This window comes from Xenopus laevis, chromosome 2S (genome assembly GCF_017654675.1).
Source record: "Xenopus laevis strain J_2021 chromosome 2S, Xenopus_laevis_v10.1, whole genome shotgun sequence".
Classification (NCBI taxonomy): domain Eukaryota; kingdom Metazoa; phylum Chordata; class Amphibia; order Anura; family Pipidae; genus Xenopus; species Xenopus laevis.
The window spans coordinates 160,755,195-160,776,192 of NC_054374.1; the positions used below are offsets into that span (position 1 = coordinate 160,755,195).

General features: G+C 43.4%; 1 protein-coding gene across 8 annotated transcripts in view; it reads right to left on the minus strand.

Annotated features, from left to right (window-relative positions):
- Window positions 1-20,998, minus strand: part of LOC108710030 (teneurin-4) — an 835,304-nt gene that overhangs the window by 100,079 nt on the left and 714,227 nt on the right. For all 8 annotated transcript variants that reach the window (XM_041584600.1, XM_041584599.1, XM_041584601.1 and 5 more), the window contains 3 exons: window positions 8,818-8,919; window positions 6,955-7,149; window positions 2,971-3,171 (listed from right to left, as the gene is read on the minus strand). In XM_041584600.1, the coding sequence (XP_041440534.1) occupies window positions 2,971-3,171; window positions 6,955-7,149; window positions 8,818-8,919 (498 nt within the window). The remainder of the gene's footprint in view (window positions 1-2,970; window positions 3,172-6,954; window positions 7,150-8,817; window positions 8,920-20,998) is intronic.

The following is a 20,998-nucleotide window of genomic DNA, read 5'->3' on the forward strand; positions in this document are numbered from 1 at the left end:
TTTGAACCCAAAAAGGCCTGTGAGTGCATATAATTAGTGATAAGCGAATCTGTTCCTTTTCACTCCGCCAGAAAATTAGCGAAACTGCAAACAATTTGCAAAACAGCAAAAAATTTGCAAAACGCATTGAAGTTGGAGGTTCTGAACCCATAAAGGCCTGTGCGTGCATATAATTAGTGATAAGCGAATCTGTTCCGTTTCACTCCGCATGAAAATTAGCGAAACTGCAAATATTTTGCATTAGCAAAACACATTGAAGCTGGAGGTTCTGAACCCAAAAAGGCCTGTGCATATAACTTGTGATAAGCAAATCTGTCCCATTTCGCTTCGCCAGAAAATTTGCAAAAGTACAAAAAATTTTGCAAAATGGCGAATCATTTGCAAATGCATTGGGTGTCAAATTTATTTTTATGCTCAAAAAGTTTTTCCTTACTCCAAATGCATTGAAGTCAATGGGTGTTTTTCTTGTGACGACTTCTTTAACGCATTTGGACTTTTCGTCCAAATGCGTTAAAGCCAATGGGTGTTTTTTCTTATGGCGACAATTTTGTCTTTTCTGTGACTTTTCTGTCGTGGTGAAATGTATTGTGTTGGATTTTTGCCAAAGTTTTGTAAAAAAAAAAAATTGTAGATGCGAAACGCTGAATTTCACGTGAATCCATGTCTGGCGGAAAAAAACAATTCACTCTTCACTACATATAATCCTATTTGTCAGAAATGCGGTGGTAGGGGGAGGAGGTTGGGAATATTTGGGGCTATTGATTCCATGTTTTGAGTAGAAAAACAACTGCTCTTTGTTATAATTAAAATAAAACACTGCGTATCTTGTCGGTGCTATAGAAATAAATAAATGAGGATGATGAATGCTCATGGAGGCCAAGGGCCATTAAAAAAAACCATGCCTAACCGGTCTCCAGCTGTACAACGCTGTCTTAGCACTTGATGTCATATTATAACACCATATTCCTAATAATACCTTGTTGTCAACAAGCTTACCCAACTCCGCATCTCAGCCCGCTATTAAAATAACTGCGTGCCGGTGGGAATTCGTTGACTTCTCCATGGCCTGATACGGTTTACTAATTAGCTCCCTGATTTATGGGGCCTATAAATAATTTTCTAGTAGGGTGGCGGGCTTATGTACAGTAGTGGCAGGCTCTAACCTTTTGCCTCCTGGTTCCATATCCGTTGATGAAAACCAGACACATGATCTTGTGGTCTCCATTTGGCCGAATGGCATTTACTCCAGTAACTAGGAGAGGGTTTATGTCTCCTCTGGAGATATTCACACCCTTTCAATGAGAAGTTTAAGGAAGGGAGGAGGCTGGGGAGTCTTCTCCCCAAAGAATGCAGTGGGTGGCCAAGAGTATCAAACATGAGATTTAAAGGGATCCTGTCATCGGAAAGCATGGTGATAAACCAGAGCTCCCCTCCTCAGGGCTCTAAACACTGTGTTTAGAGCCCTGAGGAGGGGAGCTCTGGTTTATCACCAGCATTGTTTTTGATCAGAGATATGACAATAACTAGAAAGATACATTAGGTGCACAGTCTGAATGCCGGCACATGGACGCGCCTTGTGAATTCTGATCCATCAACAGCATCGTGTACGGCAAGTGTCTGGCCAGTCAACTGGAACGATGCTGCTTGGATGAATATACAGTGTCAGTGATCTGTGGCTTCTGGGTCAGTACGTGATGCAGCTGTCAGGTTACCAATGATGAAACGCAACAGGCCTTAGAGGGAAAAATCACCTCTAAAATAGCTTCCAAGAAGGCACGGAAGGAATATTTTTACTTGACTTCATTCTGCCTTTCTCTAATATAGAAACTGCAGTCTCCTTGCCAGGACGACGCACCTCAGCATCCAGAAAGCAGATTAACGGTACGTAGTCATGAGCGAATTTATTCGCCAGTCATGGAATCGCGGCAAAATTCCGCACTTCGACACCTGCAAATTTTTCAGCAAGACTGCAGCGAAAATTCACAGCGGAGAATTTGGCTGCAACAAAAAAGTGGCTGCTACAAAATTGTTGGCAAAGGCAAATAAAATGACCCATAAGAAAAAATGCCAAATTACTTTAATGCAATAAAGTCGCCAAGACAAAACTGTCGATAAGACAAAAAAAGTAAGAAAATATGGGCATTGACTCAGTGGCGTAACTAGATATTACTGGGCCCCACAGCAAATTGTTTTTCAGGCCCCCAAAATGTTTAGAGGTCGACTTGTTTCTCCAATATTTATTGAAATTGTATATGAATTAGGGCCTTGTGGGGCCCCTATAACTCCTGGGCCCCCCTGCAGTCGCAGGGTCTGCTTCCTCTATAGTTAAGCCCCTGCATTGACTAATACATCTGGATCGAGAAAAAAATTGTAGCGCACGCAAAAAATCTTTGCATTGACACCCATTAACATAGCGCTTCACAAATTTTTTGGCATTTTGTTAATTTTTCGGTAAAGTGCAATGGAATAGATTCGCTCATCCCTAATGGTAAGACAATATTACTATTTACGGATTATTTTTTTAAAACACTAAAGGAAAATTGCTTTATTTTTTCCCTTAAATTCCCCCTTATGCAATGTGGGGTATCCGTGGGGTTCCAGAAAACAAACCCCCCGCACTTCCCTAATCTGCAGTCTTTGTCAGACTTCCAGATAAGCAGCAGCTCATTATTCTGCCGCCTTATTGTGTGCTGGCTACTCCTCTGCAAACAGTGACTCGGCAGAACCAGGAAGTAAAAGAGGAAGTTGAAAGTGCGCAACTGGTTTCACATTTTTGTCTGGTTTCTTGTTTCTTAATTAAAACAAAAGGCAAAACGTATGTTCACCATAAGACCGATTCATTGAACTCATGTTGAAAGAGGTCTTTAATTACAGCAGAAAAACTTAGAGGAGGCAAATTAAGATCAAACCCATCTGAAAACCTGAAAAAAACCACTGTTTTAAAAGAAAATCCTCTACTAGAGCGATTACCTGTTGAGCAGTCGTGTCCAGTCCAGTTGGGGTCACAGGAGCAGACGCCAGTCTCCACTTGAAACGTCCCATGTCCAGAACACTGGTCCAAGCAGGTAGCTCTAGGATTCTCACAGCTTGCTCCTCCCCAGCCGAGTGCACAGTGGCACTCTCCTCTAACGCACACTCCACGTCCAGAGCAGGTTGGGTCAATGCAGTCCACTGTAACAGGTCATGAACTAGTTAGAGGGAGTAATACCTATGTACGTGGCAATAACCAATCAAAAACAACAACTTGTAGGCAAATGTTATCAGCCAATCAAAAGACAATTAACACAAACATTTGGATCTTGAATGCAAGAATGCTAAGAATAAATAATATATGTCATGGATCATTCTGGAAAAGATACCCAATTACACCATAATTACAATTACACAATATGTCGGTCGTTTTATGCATGTTATTGGCATAATATTCTTATTCCTTTAAGAGAGTCACTCTTTCCTCTAATACAAAATGGCCGCCACTTCCTGTAAGACAAGATAACTTTTTACGGATTTTTTTTTTTTTAAAGCACTAATTCAAAATGGTTTTTATTTTTTTTCCTTAAATTCCCCCACTAGGGATGTAGCGAACCGCCGATAATGTGTTCGCGAACGCCGTTCGCGAACACCGGCAAAAAATGCGAACAGTTCGCGAACAGTTCGCGAACTTCGAACATCCGAAAATCGTTCGATTCGAACGATCGAAGGATTTTAATCGTTCGATCGAACGATTTTCGTTCGAATCGAACGAAAATCGTTCGATTTTAGCGACCGAATGGTCGAACGATTTTGACGCGAACGCCTATTGGCGAACGTCGCGCGACGTTCGCGAACTTGCGGCGGACGCGAACAGCCGATGTTCGCGCGAACAAGTTCGCCGCAGAACAGTCCGCGACATCCCTATCCCCCACAGCCCTGTACACAGTATGGGGTATAAGGGTTCCAGAAAACAAACCCCCTCGCTCCTCTAATCTGCTAGATTTCCAGATAAGGAGCAGTTTACTATACAATGGGCTTATCTGCGTATTTTTGTACTAGCTACTGACTCGGCAGAACCAGGAAGTGAAAGAGGAAGTTGAGAAGAATATAGATGCAGTGACTAACAAGTAACCCATACGGCTGTTGTTTTATGCATTTTAACGGTCTAATATTTATGTTCCTTTAAGGGACTCATTGCTTCCTGTAATACAAAAATGGCCACCACAAGTACCCCATTAGGCTGTTGATATATGTATTTTAATGGCTTAATATTCATGTTCCTTTAAGGGACTCATTGTTTCCTGTAATACAAAAATGGCCACCACAAGTACCCCATTAGGCTGTTGATTTATGCATTTTAATGGCCTAATATTCATGCTCCTTTAAGGGACTCATTGTTTCCTGTAATACAAAAATGGCCGCCATTTCTTGACCATGGCAAGTGTAGAAAATGGCAGCAGATCCCCATACCACAGGGCTTTGCTTTAAAGAGGCTGGAGCATTAAATCTCTTCTGTTTTTCAGAATGTTGTGACATCTGTTAGTGTTGTTACACAAAGTCACAGGGAAGAAAGGTGCCCGGTGAGAACATCCCAACCTCCCAACTGATGAGAGGGACAAAGATCAGGAGCCCACTGACAGGCAGAAATGGCTGGGTAATTAATCATGTTCAATGAAGGTCACTGGGAAAAAAAAGGTCTCCATCATAAGCAGCAGCCTTTCTGCTGCCTCAGCTCCGCAGCCAAGGATTAGGAGAGGGGAATGTGCATTTCCGACCTTCCCATTTATCATAATCCTGGGGCCATTTTTCAAGATAAAATGAGCTCCCTTCAAAAGATGCTGGAGACAATAGCAACTTAAATCTCCTAGCTGCCGGTCTGATCTGGGATACGTTCTTTAATGAGAGGAATCCCTGGGCAGGATTCAAACTCTCCCTGTCTTTATGTTCCCACTTGGTGGGGTAGTGGACCATAGATGATAATCGGCAAAGGCTAAGGAATTCACATGTGAACAGGGTTACTGGGGCGTATGTGCCGGAATGAGCAAAAAATTGTTTAACTGGAAACAAATTGAGAATATTTTACTAATGGAGATGTTTAAACATTTGGGGACATTATACAGTTATGGGACCTGTTATTCAGAATGCTCGGGACCTGGGGTTTTCATAATTTGGACCTCTGTACCCTAAGTCTGCTAAAAAAATAATTTAAACATTAAATAAACTCAATAATATTGTTTTGCTTCCAATAAGGATTCATTATATCTTAGTTGGGATCTTTCACACTTTATGGCTGAGTTTATAGCAGTTTCCACTATGGAATATTCTGTCACAGCAGTATACATCCTATATTAAACCCTTTCTTTTTTTAAACAACATTTTGAGCTCTCAACAAGATCACCATAAGTACAGGGTGTGCTTAAATCCAGGGCCAGATTTACATAGTGGGCACTTCTAGGCCCCCATGTCGTTCGTAGCCCCGTCCCCTCCCTTCTATTTGCTCACATTTTCATCATCGGCACAGTAGCAATGGGGATTGGTGCGTAGGAAATTTAAATTTTTTTAAAAAAACTTACATTTTTAAAACTATTTTATCTCCTGTGCAAAAAGTTTGGGGATTGGCAAACAGGAAATGTAAAAACTATTGTATCTCCTGTGCACCCTCAGTTTTTCTGAACCAATGTGGGTGTGGTTGGGCAGCATGCAACCGCCTAAAATCCTGCCGCCCTAGGCCCAGTCCTTGGTGGCCTTTCCACAAATCTGGGCCTTAAATCAGTAGTCACATGGAAGAGGAGGGCTCCAAGAGACGGGAAAGTGTGATTCTCAGGCCATGAAGTAGACAGGACCTAATGGGTTTGGGGGATGAGTGACAGGATTTGTGTGTAAAGGTGTGGGTACGGTTGCTGCCTTTCCATATGGCGGAGACCGGGCAAGGGGGCGGGGTCATGATGTCAGGGGCAGGGCAGTGCCATAGATGGGAGTGGTTGTGGTGTCAGGGAGTGGGGCTATGACCCAGCAATAGACGATTGGCCGATCGCCGTGTCAATCAAGGGAATCCTGCCCGGTTTTCCTTATTTGGAAGTTTTGACCCGGGCAGCCCTTTAAAATACAGACAGGTGGCAACCCTAGGCGTGGGTCAGAAACATGGTCGTGCATATATGGAGTCCGTAAATATAGATAGGCAGGGAGCACTACTCACACTTCAACTGTGCTGATTTACACAGAGTTGCTATTCCTAGACACACAGCCACGTCATCATATTGCAAAGTTACTTCCACTCATAGACATAGAACTTCACCACTTCTTTGCTGCGCAATTCTTCCTTTATTAAGCCAGATTTAACATAAACATTTTACATAAAGTGCAGAACAAAGCCAGATTGTACCAGAACATCGTTTTGGGGGGGGGTCTAGACCTCCCTTTGTCAGGTTTAAACCTGGAGGTGTAGACCCCCCCAAAAAAAACATTGTACTGGTACAATCTGGCTTAATTATTCGTGGCGTGCGGGCCCTGAGGGGGTGCGAGCCCTGGCCCAATCAGACCCCCTTGCTCCCCCAGTAGTTACGCCACTGGTTTTGGTAAGTTGTTTCTTAATAAAGATTTTAAAGTTTCATTTGTCTTGGTGGGTTTTTTTTTTTGATGTATACTAACAATTTTTTTTAAATTTTTTTTTTGATGTTACTGGTCCTTTTAAAGCTCTGGATAACTGAAGTTGAAACATATTTGGGTCAAATCCAATAGCAGTAGATTTGATGAGGACTGATACAAATGAAATGTTTTATTTTGGTTTATATTTATATATAATTATTATATATTCTTGTGATGTTAGCTGCATGACTTATGCATTTTAGTATTCTTATCGTGCTTCACATGATGCTTTAAAATGTATATCTTTTATCAATAAAAATTATAAAAACAAATGAAATGTTTCAAAATGGAATCTTTGTGATGACAGTATAAAGGCGACCTGTGAATGTCTCTTACCTTCCTCGCAGTTCTCACCCTTGTACCCAGGGTTGCAGATGCAGGTACCCATAATGCAAGTCCCGTGGTTACTGCAGGTGACATCGATGCACTGACTTGTGGGAACGTCACACTCTGCCCCTTTCCAGCCGCTGTGGCACAAACATCGACCTTTCATATACTGTCCGTTTCCGCTACACAACACAGGACACGATGCTGCCGGGAGGAATAAAGAATTAAATAAGAGGAGGTATTGTATCTGTTGGGTATGTAATAATCATGAATGAAGCAATCTATAAATAACCCTTCTCAAAAAGGGAAAAATGGCAACCAGTATTGTACCAGCCTAAGAAGGTTTCTAGGTGAGCCCTACTGCCAACCTAAGTAGGTTTATTGTACTGTACTGTATAAACAGGGCAACTTCCAGTGGCCTTTTTATTAACCTAGGATGCTATCCATGGGAGTCCTACTGCACAGTTCCAATCTAAGATCATTTCTAGGAGTCCAACTAATTATATAATCTAAGGTTATTTTCATGGGTGTCCTAGTATACAGTACCAGCAATGTACCAGGCTAATGGGGATTCTGAGGGGGGAGGGGGACTCTAAAACCTAGACCTATGGAGTTTTGCTATACTGTACCAACCTAGAACACCTCAACTATACTATATCAACCAAGAATGGTTCCTAGAGAAGCCCTGCTATACTATACTAACCAAGAAAGGTTCCTAGAGTAGTCCTGCTATACTATAACAACCAAAAAAGGTTCCTAGAAGAACCCTGCAATACTATACCAACCAAGAAAGGTTCCTAGAGGAGACCTATTATTCTACACCAACCAAAGAAAAAGGTTCTTAGCGGAGTCCAGCTATACTAAAACTTAGAAACGTTCCTAGAGGAGTCCTCTTACCCTATACCAACCAAGAAAGGTTCCTAGAGGAGCCCTGCTATACTATACCAACCTCTTACCTTATACCAACCAAGAAAGGTTCATAGAGGAGTCCTCTTACACTATACCAACCAAGAAAGGTTCCTAGATAAGCCCTGCTATACTATACCAACAAATAAAGGTTCCTAGAGAAGCCCTGCTATACTATACCAACAAATAAAGGTTACTAGAGGAGCCCTGCTATACTATACCAGCCAAGAAAGGTTCCTAGAGAAGTCCTACTACACCAAAAAGGCTCTTAGCGGAGTCCAGCTATACTAGAAACTAAACTAGAACCTAGAAAGGTTCCTAGAGGAGTCCTCTTACACTATGTCAACACAGAAAGGTTCATAGAGGAGTCCTGTTATACTATACCAACCAAGAAAGGTTCCTAGAGGAGTGCTACTATATTATATTACCAACCAAAGAAAAAGTCCTTAAAGGATTCCCACTAAACTAGAACCTAGAACAGTTCCTAGAGGAGCCCTGCTACACTATAACAACCATAAACAGATTCCTAGAGGAGTCCTGCTATACTAAACTAACCAAAGAAAAAGGTTCTTAGAGGATTCCCGCTATAATAGAACCTAGAACGGTTCCTAGAGGAGTACTGTAACACTAAACCAACCAATAAAGTTTCCTAGAGGAGCCCTGCTATACTATACCAACCAAGAATGTTTCTTAGAGTAATACTGTTACACTATACCAACCAAGACAAGGAAAGCTTCGCAAACGAATCCTGATGTAATGCATTTAAACATTGCAACTAAAAGAGTCCTACTGAGTTTTCCAGGTGACTCCTACTATATCATATCAGCCCAAGTAGGTCTCGTTCGATGTCCTGAGATAGAGTTTTAACCTAAGGCTGGGTTCCAGGGAAAATAATATACCGTACCAGAACCACACAGGCTGCACTTACACCCTGATTACTCAACACACCACGGGATCTTTCCTTACCTCTCCCACAGTCTGGTCCAAGGAAACCAAGAAAGCAGTGGCAGTTTCCAGCGACACATTCACCATTCCCATAACAGTTGCTGGGGCAGTCATCTACAGATTCTGGAAAAGCAAACGTATGTTTGAGATGAGATAGTTTTATATTCGGGATGCAATACATGTGAATCTTACTGAACGTGGAACAGCCTTTTAAAATGAATAAAATCCAATTGCACATGGGCAGTATTTAATAAGTACTGACCTGACCTGTAGAAGATGCGACTTAGCTACAGTGCAAAAATATCACCAATTAATTAAAGTGAACAGATGTTCTGGATAATCCATAAGTGTGAACTGCACCGATACGCAAAGAGGTTACATTGAAAACTAAAGGGGAAAAAACAGGTGCAAGGAGCAGACACTGACTTCATCATATTTAAATTTAGAATCTCGTGTTGCATTTTTGGCAGCGTCCTCTTATCTAAAAACGAATACAGGCTTAGAACTTCAGAAAATCTAGTAGCGTTGCTTCCTGTGAAGTCACGGCTTCGTTTCTAGTCTCTTAATTCTTTTTCATTGAATGAATGACTAAATATTATTCCCATTTGGTCTGGGGCTTTGACATAAAGGAGGGCCCATGAAAATCCATTTGTTTTGGAATTTGAGTTAGATTCTGTTCCCACCATGTGAATATTGGACTCACCAGGAACAAAATTGTTTGCCAAGTTATAATGAGTGAAAAAAATTGTTGTGCATCACACATGCCACGCAATTTTTTTGCACGCCATTTTCTGCAAAAAGAAATAGTTCAGATTCACCCCAATGCTACCGACCACCTGAGTGAATTATAATTAGAGTGTTGAGCAGGAACCAGGTTAGGAACTAGGGGTAGGTACAGGCATGAATTGTATATATATGGGGGTACAATCAACAGGGGGTAATGAGTACCAGTGGAAGGAGATAAGTAGGATGAGTGATAGTCATAGCAGGGTAGGGGGACAGCATAGTGCAGAGGACCTCTTGTATAGTGATGGGCGAATTTGAGCCATTTCGCTTCACCAAAAAATTTGCGAATTTTGCGCGAATTTTGTGAAACGGTGAAAAATTTGCGAAACGGCGGCAGCGTCTCGTTTTTGACCCGGCAAAATTTTTTTTTTACGCTGACGAATTTTTCCGGCAAATTTGCACGGGCGTTTCGCATACAGATACAGGAGACTGAGAAGAATAACCTGCCCTCTTCTGCACAACAACAACCACATGATCCCTATAATAGAGCAATGGAGACCCAGTTCAGCCTAGAAATATAGACTTGCATAATAAGTATTATAAGATAAAATAATAAACAACAGCAAAGTCACACACATCACTGCAACCAACTAAAATGAACCCAAACTTCCCCTTTAATGCTTGACAATTGTGAAATCCTGAAATGTGCTCAGCCCAAGCCCTGCAGCAGCCTATCATTTTGCCCTCCATCGCCGTTAAATAGTTGTCAGAGGAGAGTGACAGGAAAATAGCAAAAAAGTAAAAATACAACTCTGTTTTCCATTACCACACTTGAAAGGGGCTTGCAGGTTACAACACTTATTCATTTATTGATCCATCTAGCATTTTCTGTCTGACTGTGATCATTGGTTGAGCTGATCCCCCCGACTCGTGCATAATACCTGCCTGCCATATTCCTCAGGGTCCTACTGACATACATCAAATGACTTCCCAAAATGATTTCTGAGCAGTAACAGCTCCCACGCACGTTCCATGATTGGCAATGAAAACATGCTCTTAAGTTCTGATGCAAATACACCAAACAAAGGGTTCAAGTTTAAAGGACAAAAAGAGGAAAGTATCAAAAAGGACTAGGGCAATCTATATGCAAGGGTGTCTGTGAGATACAGTATAGTAGGGAGAGATGGTGCCTATAGTAACAGTGGATAATAGTCTCTGGGAAGGGAGTGTGACTGTGGGATAGCAGGTATAGTAGGGAGAGATGGTGCCTATAGTAACAGTGGGATAATAGTCTCTGGGAAGGGAGTGTGACTGTGGGATAGCAGGTATAGTAGGGAGAGATGGTGCCTATAGTAACAGTGGATAATAGTCTCTGGGAAGGGAGTGTGACTGTGGGATAGCAGGTATAGTAGGGAGAGATGGTGCCTATAGTAACAGTGGGATAATAGTCTCTGGGAAGGGAGTGTGACTGTGGGATAGCAGGTATAGTAGGGAGAGATGGTGCCTATAGTAACAGTGGATAATAGTCTCTGGGAAGGGAGTGTGACTGTGGGATAGCAGGTATAGTAGGGAGAGATGGTGCCTATAGTAACAGTGGGATAATAGTCTCTGGGAAGGGAGTGTGACTGTGGGATAGCAGGTATAGTAGGGAGAGATGGTGCCTATAGTAACAGTGGATAATAGTCTCTGGGAAGGGAGTGTGACTGTGGGATAGCAGGTATAGTAGGGAGAGATGGTGTCTATAGTAACAGTGGATAATAGTCTCTGGGGAGGGAGTGTGACTGTGGGATAGCAGGTATAGTAGGGAGAGATGGTGCCTATAGTAACAGTGGATAATAGTCTCTGGGAAGGGAGTGTGACTGTGGGATAGCAGGTATAGTAGGGAGAGATGGTGTCTATAGTAACAGTGGATAATAGTCTCTGGGAAGGGAGTGTGACTGTGGGATAGCAGGTATAGTAGGGAGAGATGGTGCCTATAGTAACAGTGGATAATAGTCTCTGGGAAGTGAGTGTGACTGTGGGATAGCAGGTATAGTAGGGAGAGATGGTGTTTATAGTAACAGTGGATAATAGTCTCTGGGAAGGGAGTGTGACTGTGGGATAACAGGTATAGTAGGGAGAGATGGTGTCTATAGTAACAGTGGATAATAGTCTCTGGGAACGGAGTGTGACTGTGGGATAGCAGGTATAGTAGGGAGAGATGGTGTCTATAGTAACAGTGGATAATAGTCTCTGGGAACGGAGTGTGACTGTGGGATAGCAGGTATAGTAGGGAGAGATGGTGTCTATAGTAACAGTGGATAATAGTCTCTGGGAACGGAGTGTGACTGTGGGATAGCAGGTATAGTAGGGAGAGATGGTGCCTATAGTAACAGTGGGATAATAATCTCTGGGAAGGGAGTGTGACTGTGGGATAGCAGGTATAGTAGGGAGAGATGGTGTCTATAGTAACAGTGGATAATAGTCTCTGGGAACGGAGTGTGACTGTGGGATAGCAGGTATAGTAGGGAGAGATGGTGTCTATAGTAACAGTGGATAATAATCTCTGGGAAGGGAGTGTGACTGTGGGATAGCAGGTATAGTAGGGAGAGATGGTGGCTATAGTAACAGTGGATAATAGTCTCTGGGAAGGGAGTGTGACTGTGGGATAGCAGGTATAGTAGGGAGAGATGGTGTCTATAGTAACAGTGGATAATAGTCTCTGGGAAGGGAGTGTGACTGTGGGATAGCAGGTATAGTAGGGAGAGATGGTGCCTATAGTAACAAAGGATAATAGTCTCTGGGAAGGGAGTGTGACTGTGGGATAGCAGGTATAGTAGGGAGAGATGGTGCCTATAGTAACAGTGGATTATAGTCTCTGGGAAGGGAGTGTGACTGTGGGATAGCAGGTATAGTAGGGAGAGATGGTGCCTATAGTAACAGTGGATAATAATCTCTGGGAAGGGAGTGTGACTGTGGGATAGCAGGTATAGTAGGGAGAGATGGTGCCTATAGTAACAGTGGGATGATAGTCTCTGGGAAGGGAGTGTGACTGTGGGATAGCAGGTATAGTAGGGAGAGATGGTGTCTATAGTAACAGTGGGATAATAGTCTCTGGGAAGGGAGTGTGACTGTGGGATAGCAGGTATAGTAGGGAGAGATGGTGCCTATAGTAACAGTGGATAATAATCTCTGGGAAGGGAGTGTGACTGTGGGATAGCAGGTATAGTAGGGAGAGATGGTGCCTATAGTAACAGTGGATAATAGTCTCTGGGAAGGGAGTGTGACTGTGGGATAGCAGGTATAGTAGGGAGAGATGGTGTCTATAGTAACAGTGGATAATAGTCTCTGGGAAGGTGTGACTGTGGGATAGCAGGTATAGTAGGGAGAGATGATGCCTATAGTAACAGTGGGATAATAGTCTCTGGGAAGGGAGTGTGACTGTGGGATAGCAGGTATAGTAGGGAGAGATGGTGTCTATAGTAACAGTGGATAATAGTCTCTGGGAAGGGAGTGTGACTGTGGGATAGCAGGTATAGTAGGGAGAGATGGTGTCTATAGTAACAGTGGATAATAGTCTCTGGGAAGGGAGTGTGACTGTGGGATAGCAGGTATAGTAGGGAGAGATGGTGCCTATAGTAACAGTGGATAATAGTCTCTGGGAAGGGAGTGTGACTGTGGGATAGCAGGTATAGTAGGGAGAGATGGTGCCTATAGTAACAGTGGATAATAGTCTCTGGGAAGGGAGTGTGACTGTGGGATAGCAGGTATAGTAGGGAGAGATGGTGCCTATAGTAACAGTGGATAATAGTCTCTAGGAAGGGAGTGTGACTGTGGGATAGCAGGTATAGTAGGGAGAGATGGTGCCTATAGTAACAGTGGGATAATAGTCTCTGGGAAGAGGTTGAGGGGTAGCAGGTATAGTAGGGAGAGATGGTGTCTTGTTGCCTGGTTTTCAGTTTGAAAGTTTTCATCCAACCAAATCTGAAGGACAGTAGGCAAAATAAAAATACTGTATAAACCTGAAAATGTTATATTTAGTCTAAACTGCAGAAACTGGGCTGTAACCCATGTATTTGACCCTAGAGGTACCTGTTTTATTTGTTAACTGAAGCAAATTCACTGAGCAGCATGAAAGCTGGGACAGTCTGACAAGGACATGGTCTGTAGCCAAGGTCAGTGAGACGTTCCTATTACCTGGGGACATCTATGGCCACCGCGTTGGTTATTTTTGTAGACAAAGAAAGTTAATGGTAGTGTTTCTTTATGAAATTAACAACTGCAGCAGCACTCCGATCTTCGATTAAACCTTTATTTGTGCAACTAATACGGCAACGTTTCGGCCTATACCAGCCCTTTATTAAGCTTCTTTGTTTTCATCAATGCCAATTCATTTATACAAGTTTGAAAGTGATTTATAAATGTAATTGCTAATGCAAAATTGCTGTTCACTTCTGGTTCTGACTCCGGAAACAATGTATCCAAAATGAGAGAACAAAAAGGCATAAATAAATACATTCATTAAAGGGATACTGCCATGGGAAAACATGTTTTTTTCCAAAACACATCAGTTAATAGTGCTGCTCCAGCAGAATTCTGCAGAGAAATCCATTTCTCAAAAGAGCAAACCAATTCAATTTTGAAATCTGACATGGGGCTAGACATATTGTCAGTTTCCCAGCTGCCCCAGTCATGTGACTTGTGCCTGTACTTTAGGATGGAACTGCTTTTTGGCAGGCTGTTATTTCTCCTACTTAGGGTAAGGCCACACGAGGAGATTCAGGGAGATTTTGTTGCCTGGCGACTAATCGCCTCGTCTTTTGAGTGACTTTCTCCCCGAACTGCCTCACTGAGGCAACTTTGGGCGATTGTTGAAAACGCATTTCCGCGTGTGCATTAGCGCAGGCGACTTTTCATTGTAGCCTATGGGGAAAAACGCTGAGGCAGTTCAGGGAGATAGTCGCTCAAAAGACGAGGCGATTAGTAACTGAAAGTGTATCAGTGGGACTTGGCTTTTACTATTGAGTGCTGTTCTTATATCTACCAGGCAGTTGTTATCTTGTTTTAGGGAGCTGCTATCTGGTTACCTTCCCATTGTTCTGTTGTTAGGGTAGGGGCACACGGCGCGATTTCGCCGCGATTCTGCGCGAAGCGAGTTGTTGCTGCGTTTTTTAAGCCGAAATAGCTTTGCTAACTTTGGCGCTGGCGTCAATGCAAATCGCGGCGAAATCGCTGCGCTAATTCACACGCGGCGATTCGTTTTCTATTGTCGTCCGAAGTTGCCTCGCTGGGCGTTTCTGGGCGACAGTAGAAAAAGAATCGCCGCGTGTGAATTAGTGCAGCGATTTCGCCGCGATTTGCATTGACGCCAGCGCCAAAGTTAGCAAAGCTATTTCGGCTTAAAAAACGCAGCGACAACTCGCCCAGCGCAGAATCGCGGCGAAATCGCGCCGTGTGCCCCTACCCTTAGGCTGCTGGGGGGGAGGTGATATCAGTACAGCAGTAAAGAGTGACTGAAATTTATCAGAGCACAAGTCACATAACTGGAGGCAGCTGGGAAACTAACAATATGTCTAGCCCCATGTCAGATTTCAAAATTGAATATAACAAAATCTGTTTGTTCTTTTGAGAAATGGATTTCAGTGCAGAATTCTGCTGGATCAGCACTATTAACTGATGTGTTTTGAAAAAATCATGTTTTCCCACGACAGTATCCCTTTAACATTAACAAATAATCATGTTGTATCATCCTTGCAGGGAATATATTCAAAGGTTCAGTTCATTAGTCAACTTGTCATCAACCAAAACGTCTGCAATTTGTTCTGTTTCATGAGGATTTTATGTTTCAATGTACTTTCTCACGATAAAGCACGTATGATCAAACCTCCAGCTATCGACAGACTGGAGAATCAATTGTTCTCTGCCCAAGTAGTTTTCTTTTCCATTTTATTTTAGCCTCCCGTGTGTTGTGCTTGAGTTCTCCGGGGGATTCAGCAGATAAAAGCAGCAAGTCATAATGTCATGTAGGGAGAACTTGCTGTGCAGGTGAATGTTCAGCTTCACAAATGGAAACCATTCGACATTAACAACTAGAGTTTGGCTGTAATCGTCTCTGCAAGTACCCCCACCCCTAAATGATACATTTGGAGTTTAAAGGGAAACAGCATATTCTGTTTATTTTCCAATAAAAAGACCATTATCCGCACTCCTCCTATGGGAACCAACAATGATGCAAAGCGTCCTCTGCCCCCCCCTCCCAGAGCCGCAACATCCCCCCGCGCCCACCTTCTTTTTCATTCAGCCGCAACTGGGGGCCTGGGAGGGAAGTCATAAACTGCTTACGGCTTATTTGCAAGGACTGGGACTGGGCCACCAGGTTTGTTTCCCTGTGTCCTGCCAGCACAGTCCAACACTTGGCACCATCTCTCCCTACTATACCTGCTATCCCACAGTCACACTCCCTTCCCAGAGACTATTATCCACTGTTACTATAGGCACCATCTCTCCCTACTATACCTGCTATCCCACAGTCACACTCCCTTCCCAGAGACTATTATCCACTGTTACTATAGACACCATCTCTCCCTACTATACCTGCTATCCCACAGTCACACTCCCTTCCCAGAGACTATTATCCACTGTTACTATAGGCACCATCTCTCCCTACTATACCTGCTATCCCACAGTCACACTCCCTTCCCAGAGACTATTATCCACTGTTACTATAGGCTCCATCTCTCCCTACTATACCTGCTGTCCCACAGTCACACTCCCTTCCCAGAGACTATTATCCACTGTTACCATAGGCACCATCTCTCCCTACTATACCTGCTATCCCATAGTCACACTCCCTTCCCAGAGACTATTATCCACTGTTACTATAGGCACCATCTCTCCCTACTATACCTGCTATCCCACAGTCACACTCCCTTCCCAGAGACTATTATCCACTGTTACTATAGGCACCATCTCTCCCTACTATACCTGCTATCCCACAGTCACACTCCCTTCCCAGAGACTATTATCCACTGTTACTATAGGCTCCATCTCTCCCTACTATACCTGCTATCCCACAGTCACACTCCCTTCCCAGAGACTATTATCCACTGTTACTATAGGCACCATCTCTCCCTACTATACCTGCTATCCCACAGTCACACTCCCTTCCCAGAGACTATTATCCACTGTTACTATAGGCTCCATCTCTCCCTACTATACCTGCTATCCCACAGTCACACTCCCTTCCCAGAGACTATTATCCACTGTAACTATAGGCACCATCTCTCCCTACTATACCTGCTATCCCACAGTCACACTCCCTTCCCAGAGACTATTATCCCACTGTTACTATAGACACCATCTCTCCCTACTATACCTGCTATCCCACAGTCACACTCCCTACCAGAGACTATTATCCCACTGTTACTATAGACACCATCTCTCACTACTATACCTGCTATCCCACAGTCACACTCCCTTCCCAGAGACTATTATCCACTGTTACTATAGACACCATCTCTCCCTACTATACCTGCTATCCCACAGTCACACTCCCTTCCCAGAGACTATTATCCACTGTTACTATAGGCACCATCTCTCCCTACTATACCTGCTATCCCACAGTCACACTCCCGTCCCAGAGACTATTATCCCACTGTTACTATAGGCACCATCTCTCCCTACTATACCTGCTATCCCACAGTCACACTCCCTTCCCAGAGACTATTATCCACTGTTACTATAGACACCATCTCTCCCTACTATACCTGCTATCCCACAGTCACACTCCCTTCCCAGAGACTATTATCCACTGTTACTATAGACACCATCTCTCCCTACTATACCTGCTATCCCACAGTCACATTCCCTTCCCAGAGACTATTATCCACTGTTACTATAGACACCATCTCTCCCTACTATACCTGCTATCCCACAGTCACACTCCCTTCCCAGAGACTATTATCCACTGTTACTATAGACACCATCTCTCCCTACTATACCTGCTATCCCACAGTCACACTCCCTTCCCAGAGACTATTATCCCACTGTTACTATAGACACCATCTCTCCCTACTATACCTGCTATCCCACAGTCACACTCCCTTCCCAGAGACTATTATCCCACTGTTACTATAGGCACCATCTCTCCCTATTATACCTGCTATCCCACAGTCACTCTCCCTTCCCAGAGACTATTATCCCACTGTTACTATAGGCACCATCTCTCCCTACTATACCTGCTATCCCACAGTCACTCTCCCTTCCCAGAGACTATTATCCCACTGTTACTATAGACACCATCTCTCCCTACTATACCTGCTATCCCACAGTCACTCTCCCTTCCCAGAGACTATTATCCCACTGTTACTATAGGCACAATCTCTCCCTACTATACCTGCTATCCCACAGTCACACTCCCTTCCCAGAGACTATTATCCACTGTTACTATAGACACCATCTCTCCCTACTATACCTGCTATCCCACAGTCACACTCCCTTCCCAGAGACTATTATCCACTGTTACTATAGACACCATCTCTCCCTACTATACCTGCTATCCCACAGTCACACTCCCTTCCCAGAGACTATTGTCCACTGTTACTATAGGCACCATCTCTCCCTACTATACCTGCTATCCCACAGTCACACTCCCTTCCCAGAGACTATTATCCACTGTTACTATAGACACCATCTCTCCCTACTATACCTGCTATCCCACAGTCACACTCCCTTCCCAGAGACTATTGTCCACTGTTACTATAGACACCATCTCTCCCTACTATACCTGCTATCCCACAGTCACACTCCCTTCCCAGAGACTATTATCCACTGTTACTATAGACACCATCTCTCCCTACTATACCTGCTATCCCACAGTCACACTCCCTTCCCAGAGACTATTGTCCACTGTTACTATAGGCACCATCTCTCCCTACTATACCTGCTATCCCACAGTCACACTCCCTTCCCAGAGACTATTATCCACTGTTACTATAGACACCATCTCTCCCTACTATACCTGCTATCCCACAGTCACACTCCCTTCCCAGAGACTATTATCCACTGTTACTATAGACACCATCTCTCCCTACTATACCTGCTATCCCACAGTCACACTCCCTTCCCAGAGACTATTGTCCACTGTTACTATAGGCACCATCTCTCCCTACTATACCTGCTATCCCACAGTCACATTCCCTTCCCAGAGACTATTATCCACTGTTACTATAGACACCATCTCTCCCTACTATACCTGCTATCCCACAGTCACACTCCCTTCCCAGAGACTATTATCCACTGTTACTATAGGCACCATCTCTCCCTACTATACCTGCTATCCCACAGTCACACTCCCTTCCCAGAGACTATTATCCCACTGTTACTATAGACACCATCTCTCCCTACTATACCTGCTATCCCACAGTCACATTCCCTTCCCAGAGACTATTGTCCACTGTTACTATAGGCACCATCTCTCCTTACTATACCTGCTATCCCACAGTCACACTCCCTTCCCAGAGACTATTATCCACTGTTACTATAGGCACCATCTCTCCCTACTATACCTGCTATCCCACAGTCACATTCCCTTCCCAGAGACTATTATCCACTGTTACTATAGAGACCATCTCTCCCTACTATACCTGCTATCCCACAGTCACACTCCCTTCCCAGAGACTATTATCCACTGTTACTATAGGCACCATCTCTCCCTACTATACCTGCTATCTCACAGTCACACTCCCTTCCCAGAGACTATTATCCACTGTTACTATAGGCACCATCTCTCCCTACTATACCTGCTATCCCACAGTCACACTCCCTTCCCAGAGACTATTATCCCACTGTTACTATAGGTACCATCTCTCCCTACTATACCTGCTATCCCACAGTCACACTCCCTTCCCAGAGGATACTACCCCACTTGTACAATAGACACCCCTCTTGGTCCCACACCCCACACTGCTCCCGATATGCACTGTCTGCACTGAATAATGACTTGGTTCATCTCCTGCACTATGGGGTCTCCCTGTGTAAAGGTGCCAGGACAATCTCTCCTGCATGAGATCCCCCTAAAGACAACTCTTCTCACTGACAGCCAATAAAGTGAGATTTAGCACAAGCCGCAGTTCCCAGAAGCTCACAGGCTCCACATACTCCAGACCCGCTCTCTCCCTCTGTACAGAAGCACCTTAGCCGAAGCCCTTTCAGTAGAATATGTGGCAGTTGTGCGTTTCCACTCGAGTGCATCCAGCACCTGACAGCTGCGATCTCTGAGCCGAGGACGTGATAATCCCGTCATTATTTCTGACCACTCTTTCACGGTTTCATGTTTTTGGTGCGGCACCTGTTTTGAAGCCTGAGACTCTGACACCGCTAAGCATTGCTCCTTCTCACATACTTCCATTCAGGAGGCTTCATTTAATTAGTTATTTCCCCTCTCTCCCCTTCTCATTAACCCTTGCATGCTGGGCCGCAGTCAAATAACAAGGATTCTGCAAGGCTAAATGATTACTGCCCTACTGTGACACATTAATAGGTGACCTCCTTCATATACAGGTATGGGATTCATTCTCCAGAAACCCGTTATCCAGAAACCTCAGAATTTGGGAAAGGCCATTTCCCATAGACTCCATTTTATCTAAATAATCCACATTTTTAGAAATGATTTCCTTTTTCTCTCTAATAAAACAGGTATGGGACTTGTTATCGAGAATGTTTGGAACTTGGTGTATTCCGGATAATTTATCTTTCCGTAATTTGGATCTTCATACCTTAAGTCTAGTAGAAAATTATGTAAACATGAAATAAACCCAATAGGCTGGTTTTGCCTCCAATAAGAAATAATTATATCTTAGTTGGGATCAAGTACAAGTTACTGTTTTATTATTACAGAGAAAAAGGAAATCATTTTTAAAAAATATATATTATTTGGATAAAATGGAGTCTATGGGAGATGGCTTTTGCGTAATTTGGAGCTTTCTGGATAGCAGGTTTTCCGGATAACAGATGCCATACCTCTACCTTGTACTTGATATAATTAATCCTTATTTTAAGCAACACCAGTTTATTGTGTTTGTTTAATGTTTACATGATTTTCTAGTAGACTTAAGATATGAAGATCTAAATTACAGAAAGATCCGTTATCCAGAAAATCTCAGCTCTTCGATATTCTGGATAACAGGTCCCATACCTGTAACGCAGTAAATGCTAAAAATGCAGAAATGTGTAAAAATATCCTTTTCCATCAAACACCCTCGTTTTCTCTAATGATTTAGTCTCCATTTATTCCTACTGGCCCTCTAATTACAGATTTTAGGTTTTCATGGGAACGTTGGAAATGTGACAGCACAACCTTTAGACTCAGTGCCGCAGTGAAGCCCATTCAGGATCCCACTGAGTTAGGAAAAGAATAATAACCTTTAGAGATGCGACGCACTGCGAGAGAATATTAAGCTAAATCAGGAATCATCTCATTCCGTGCTCTTGTCCTTGT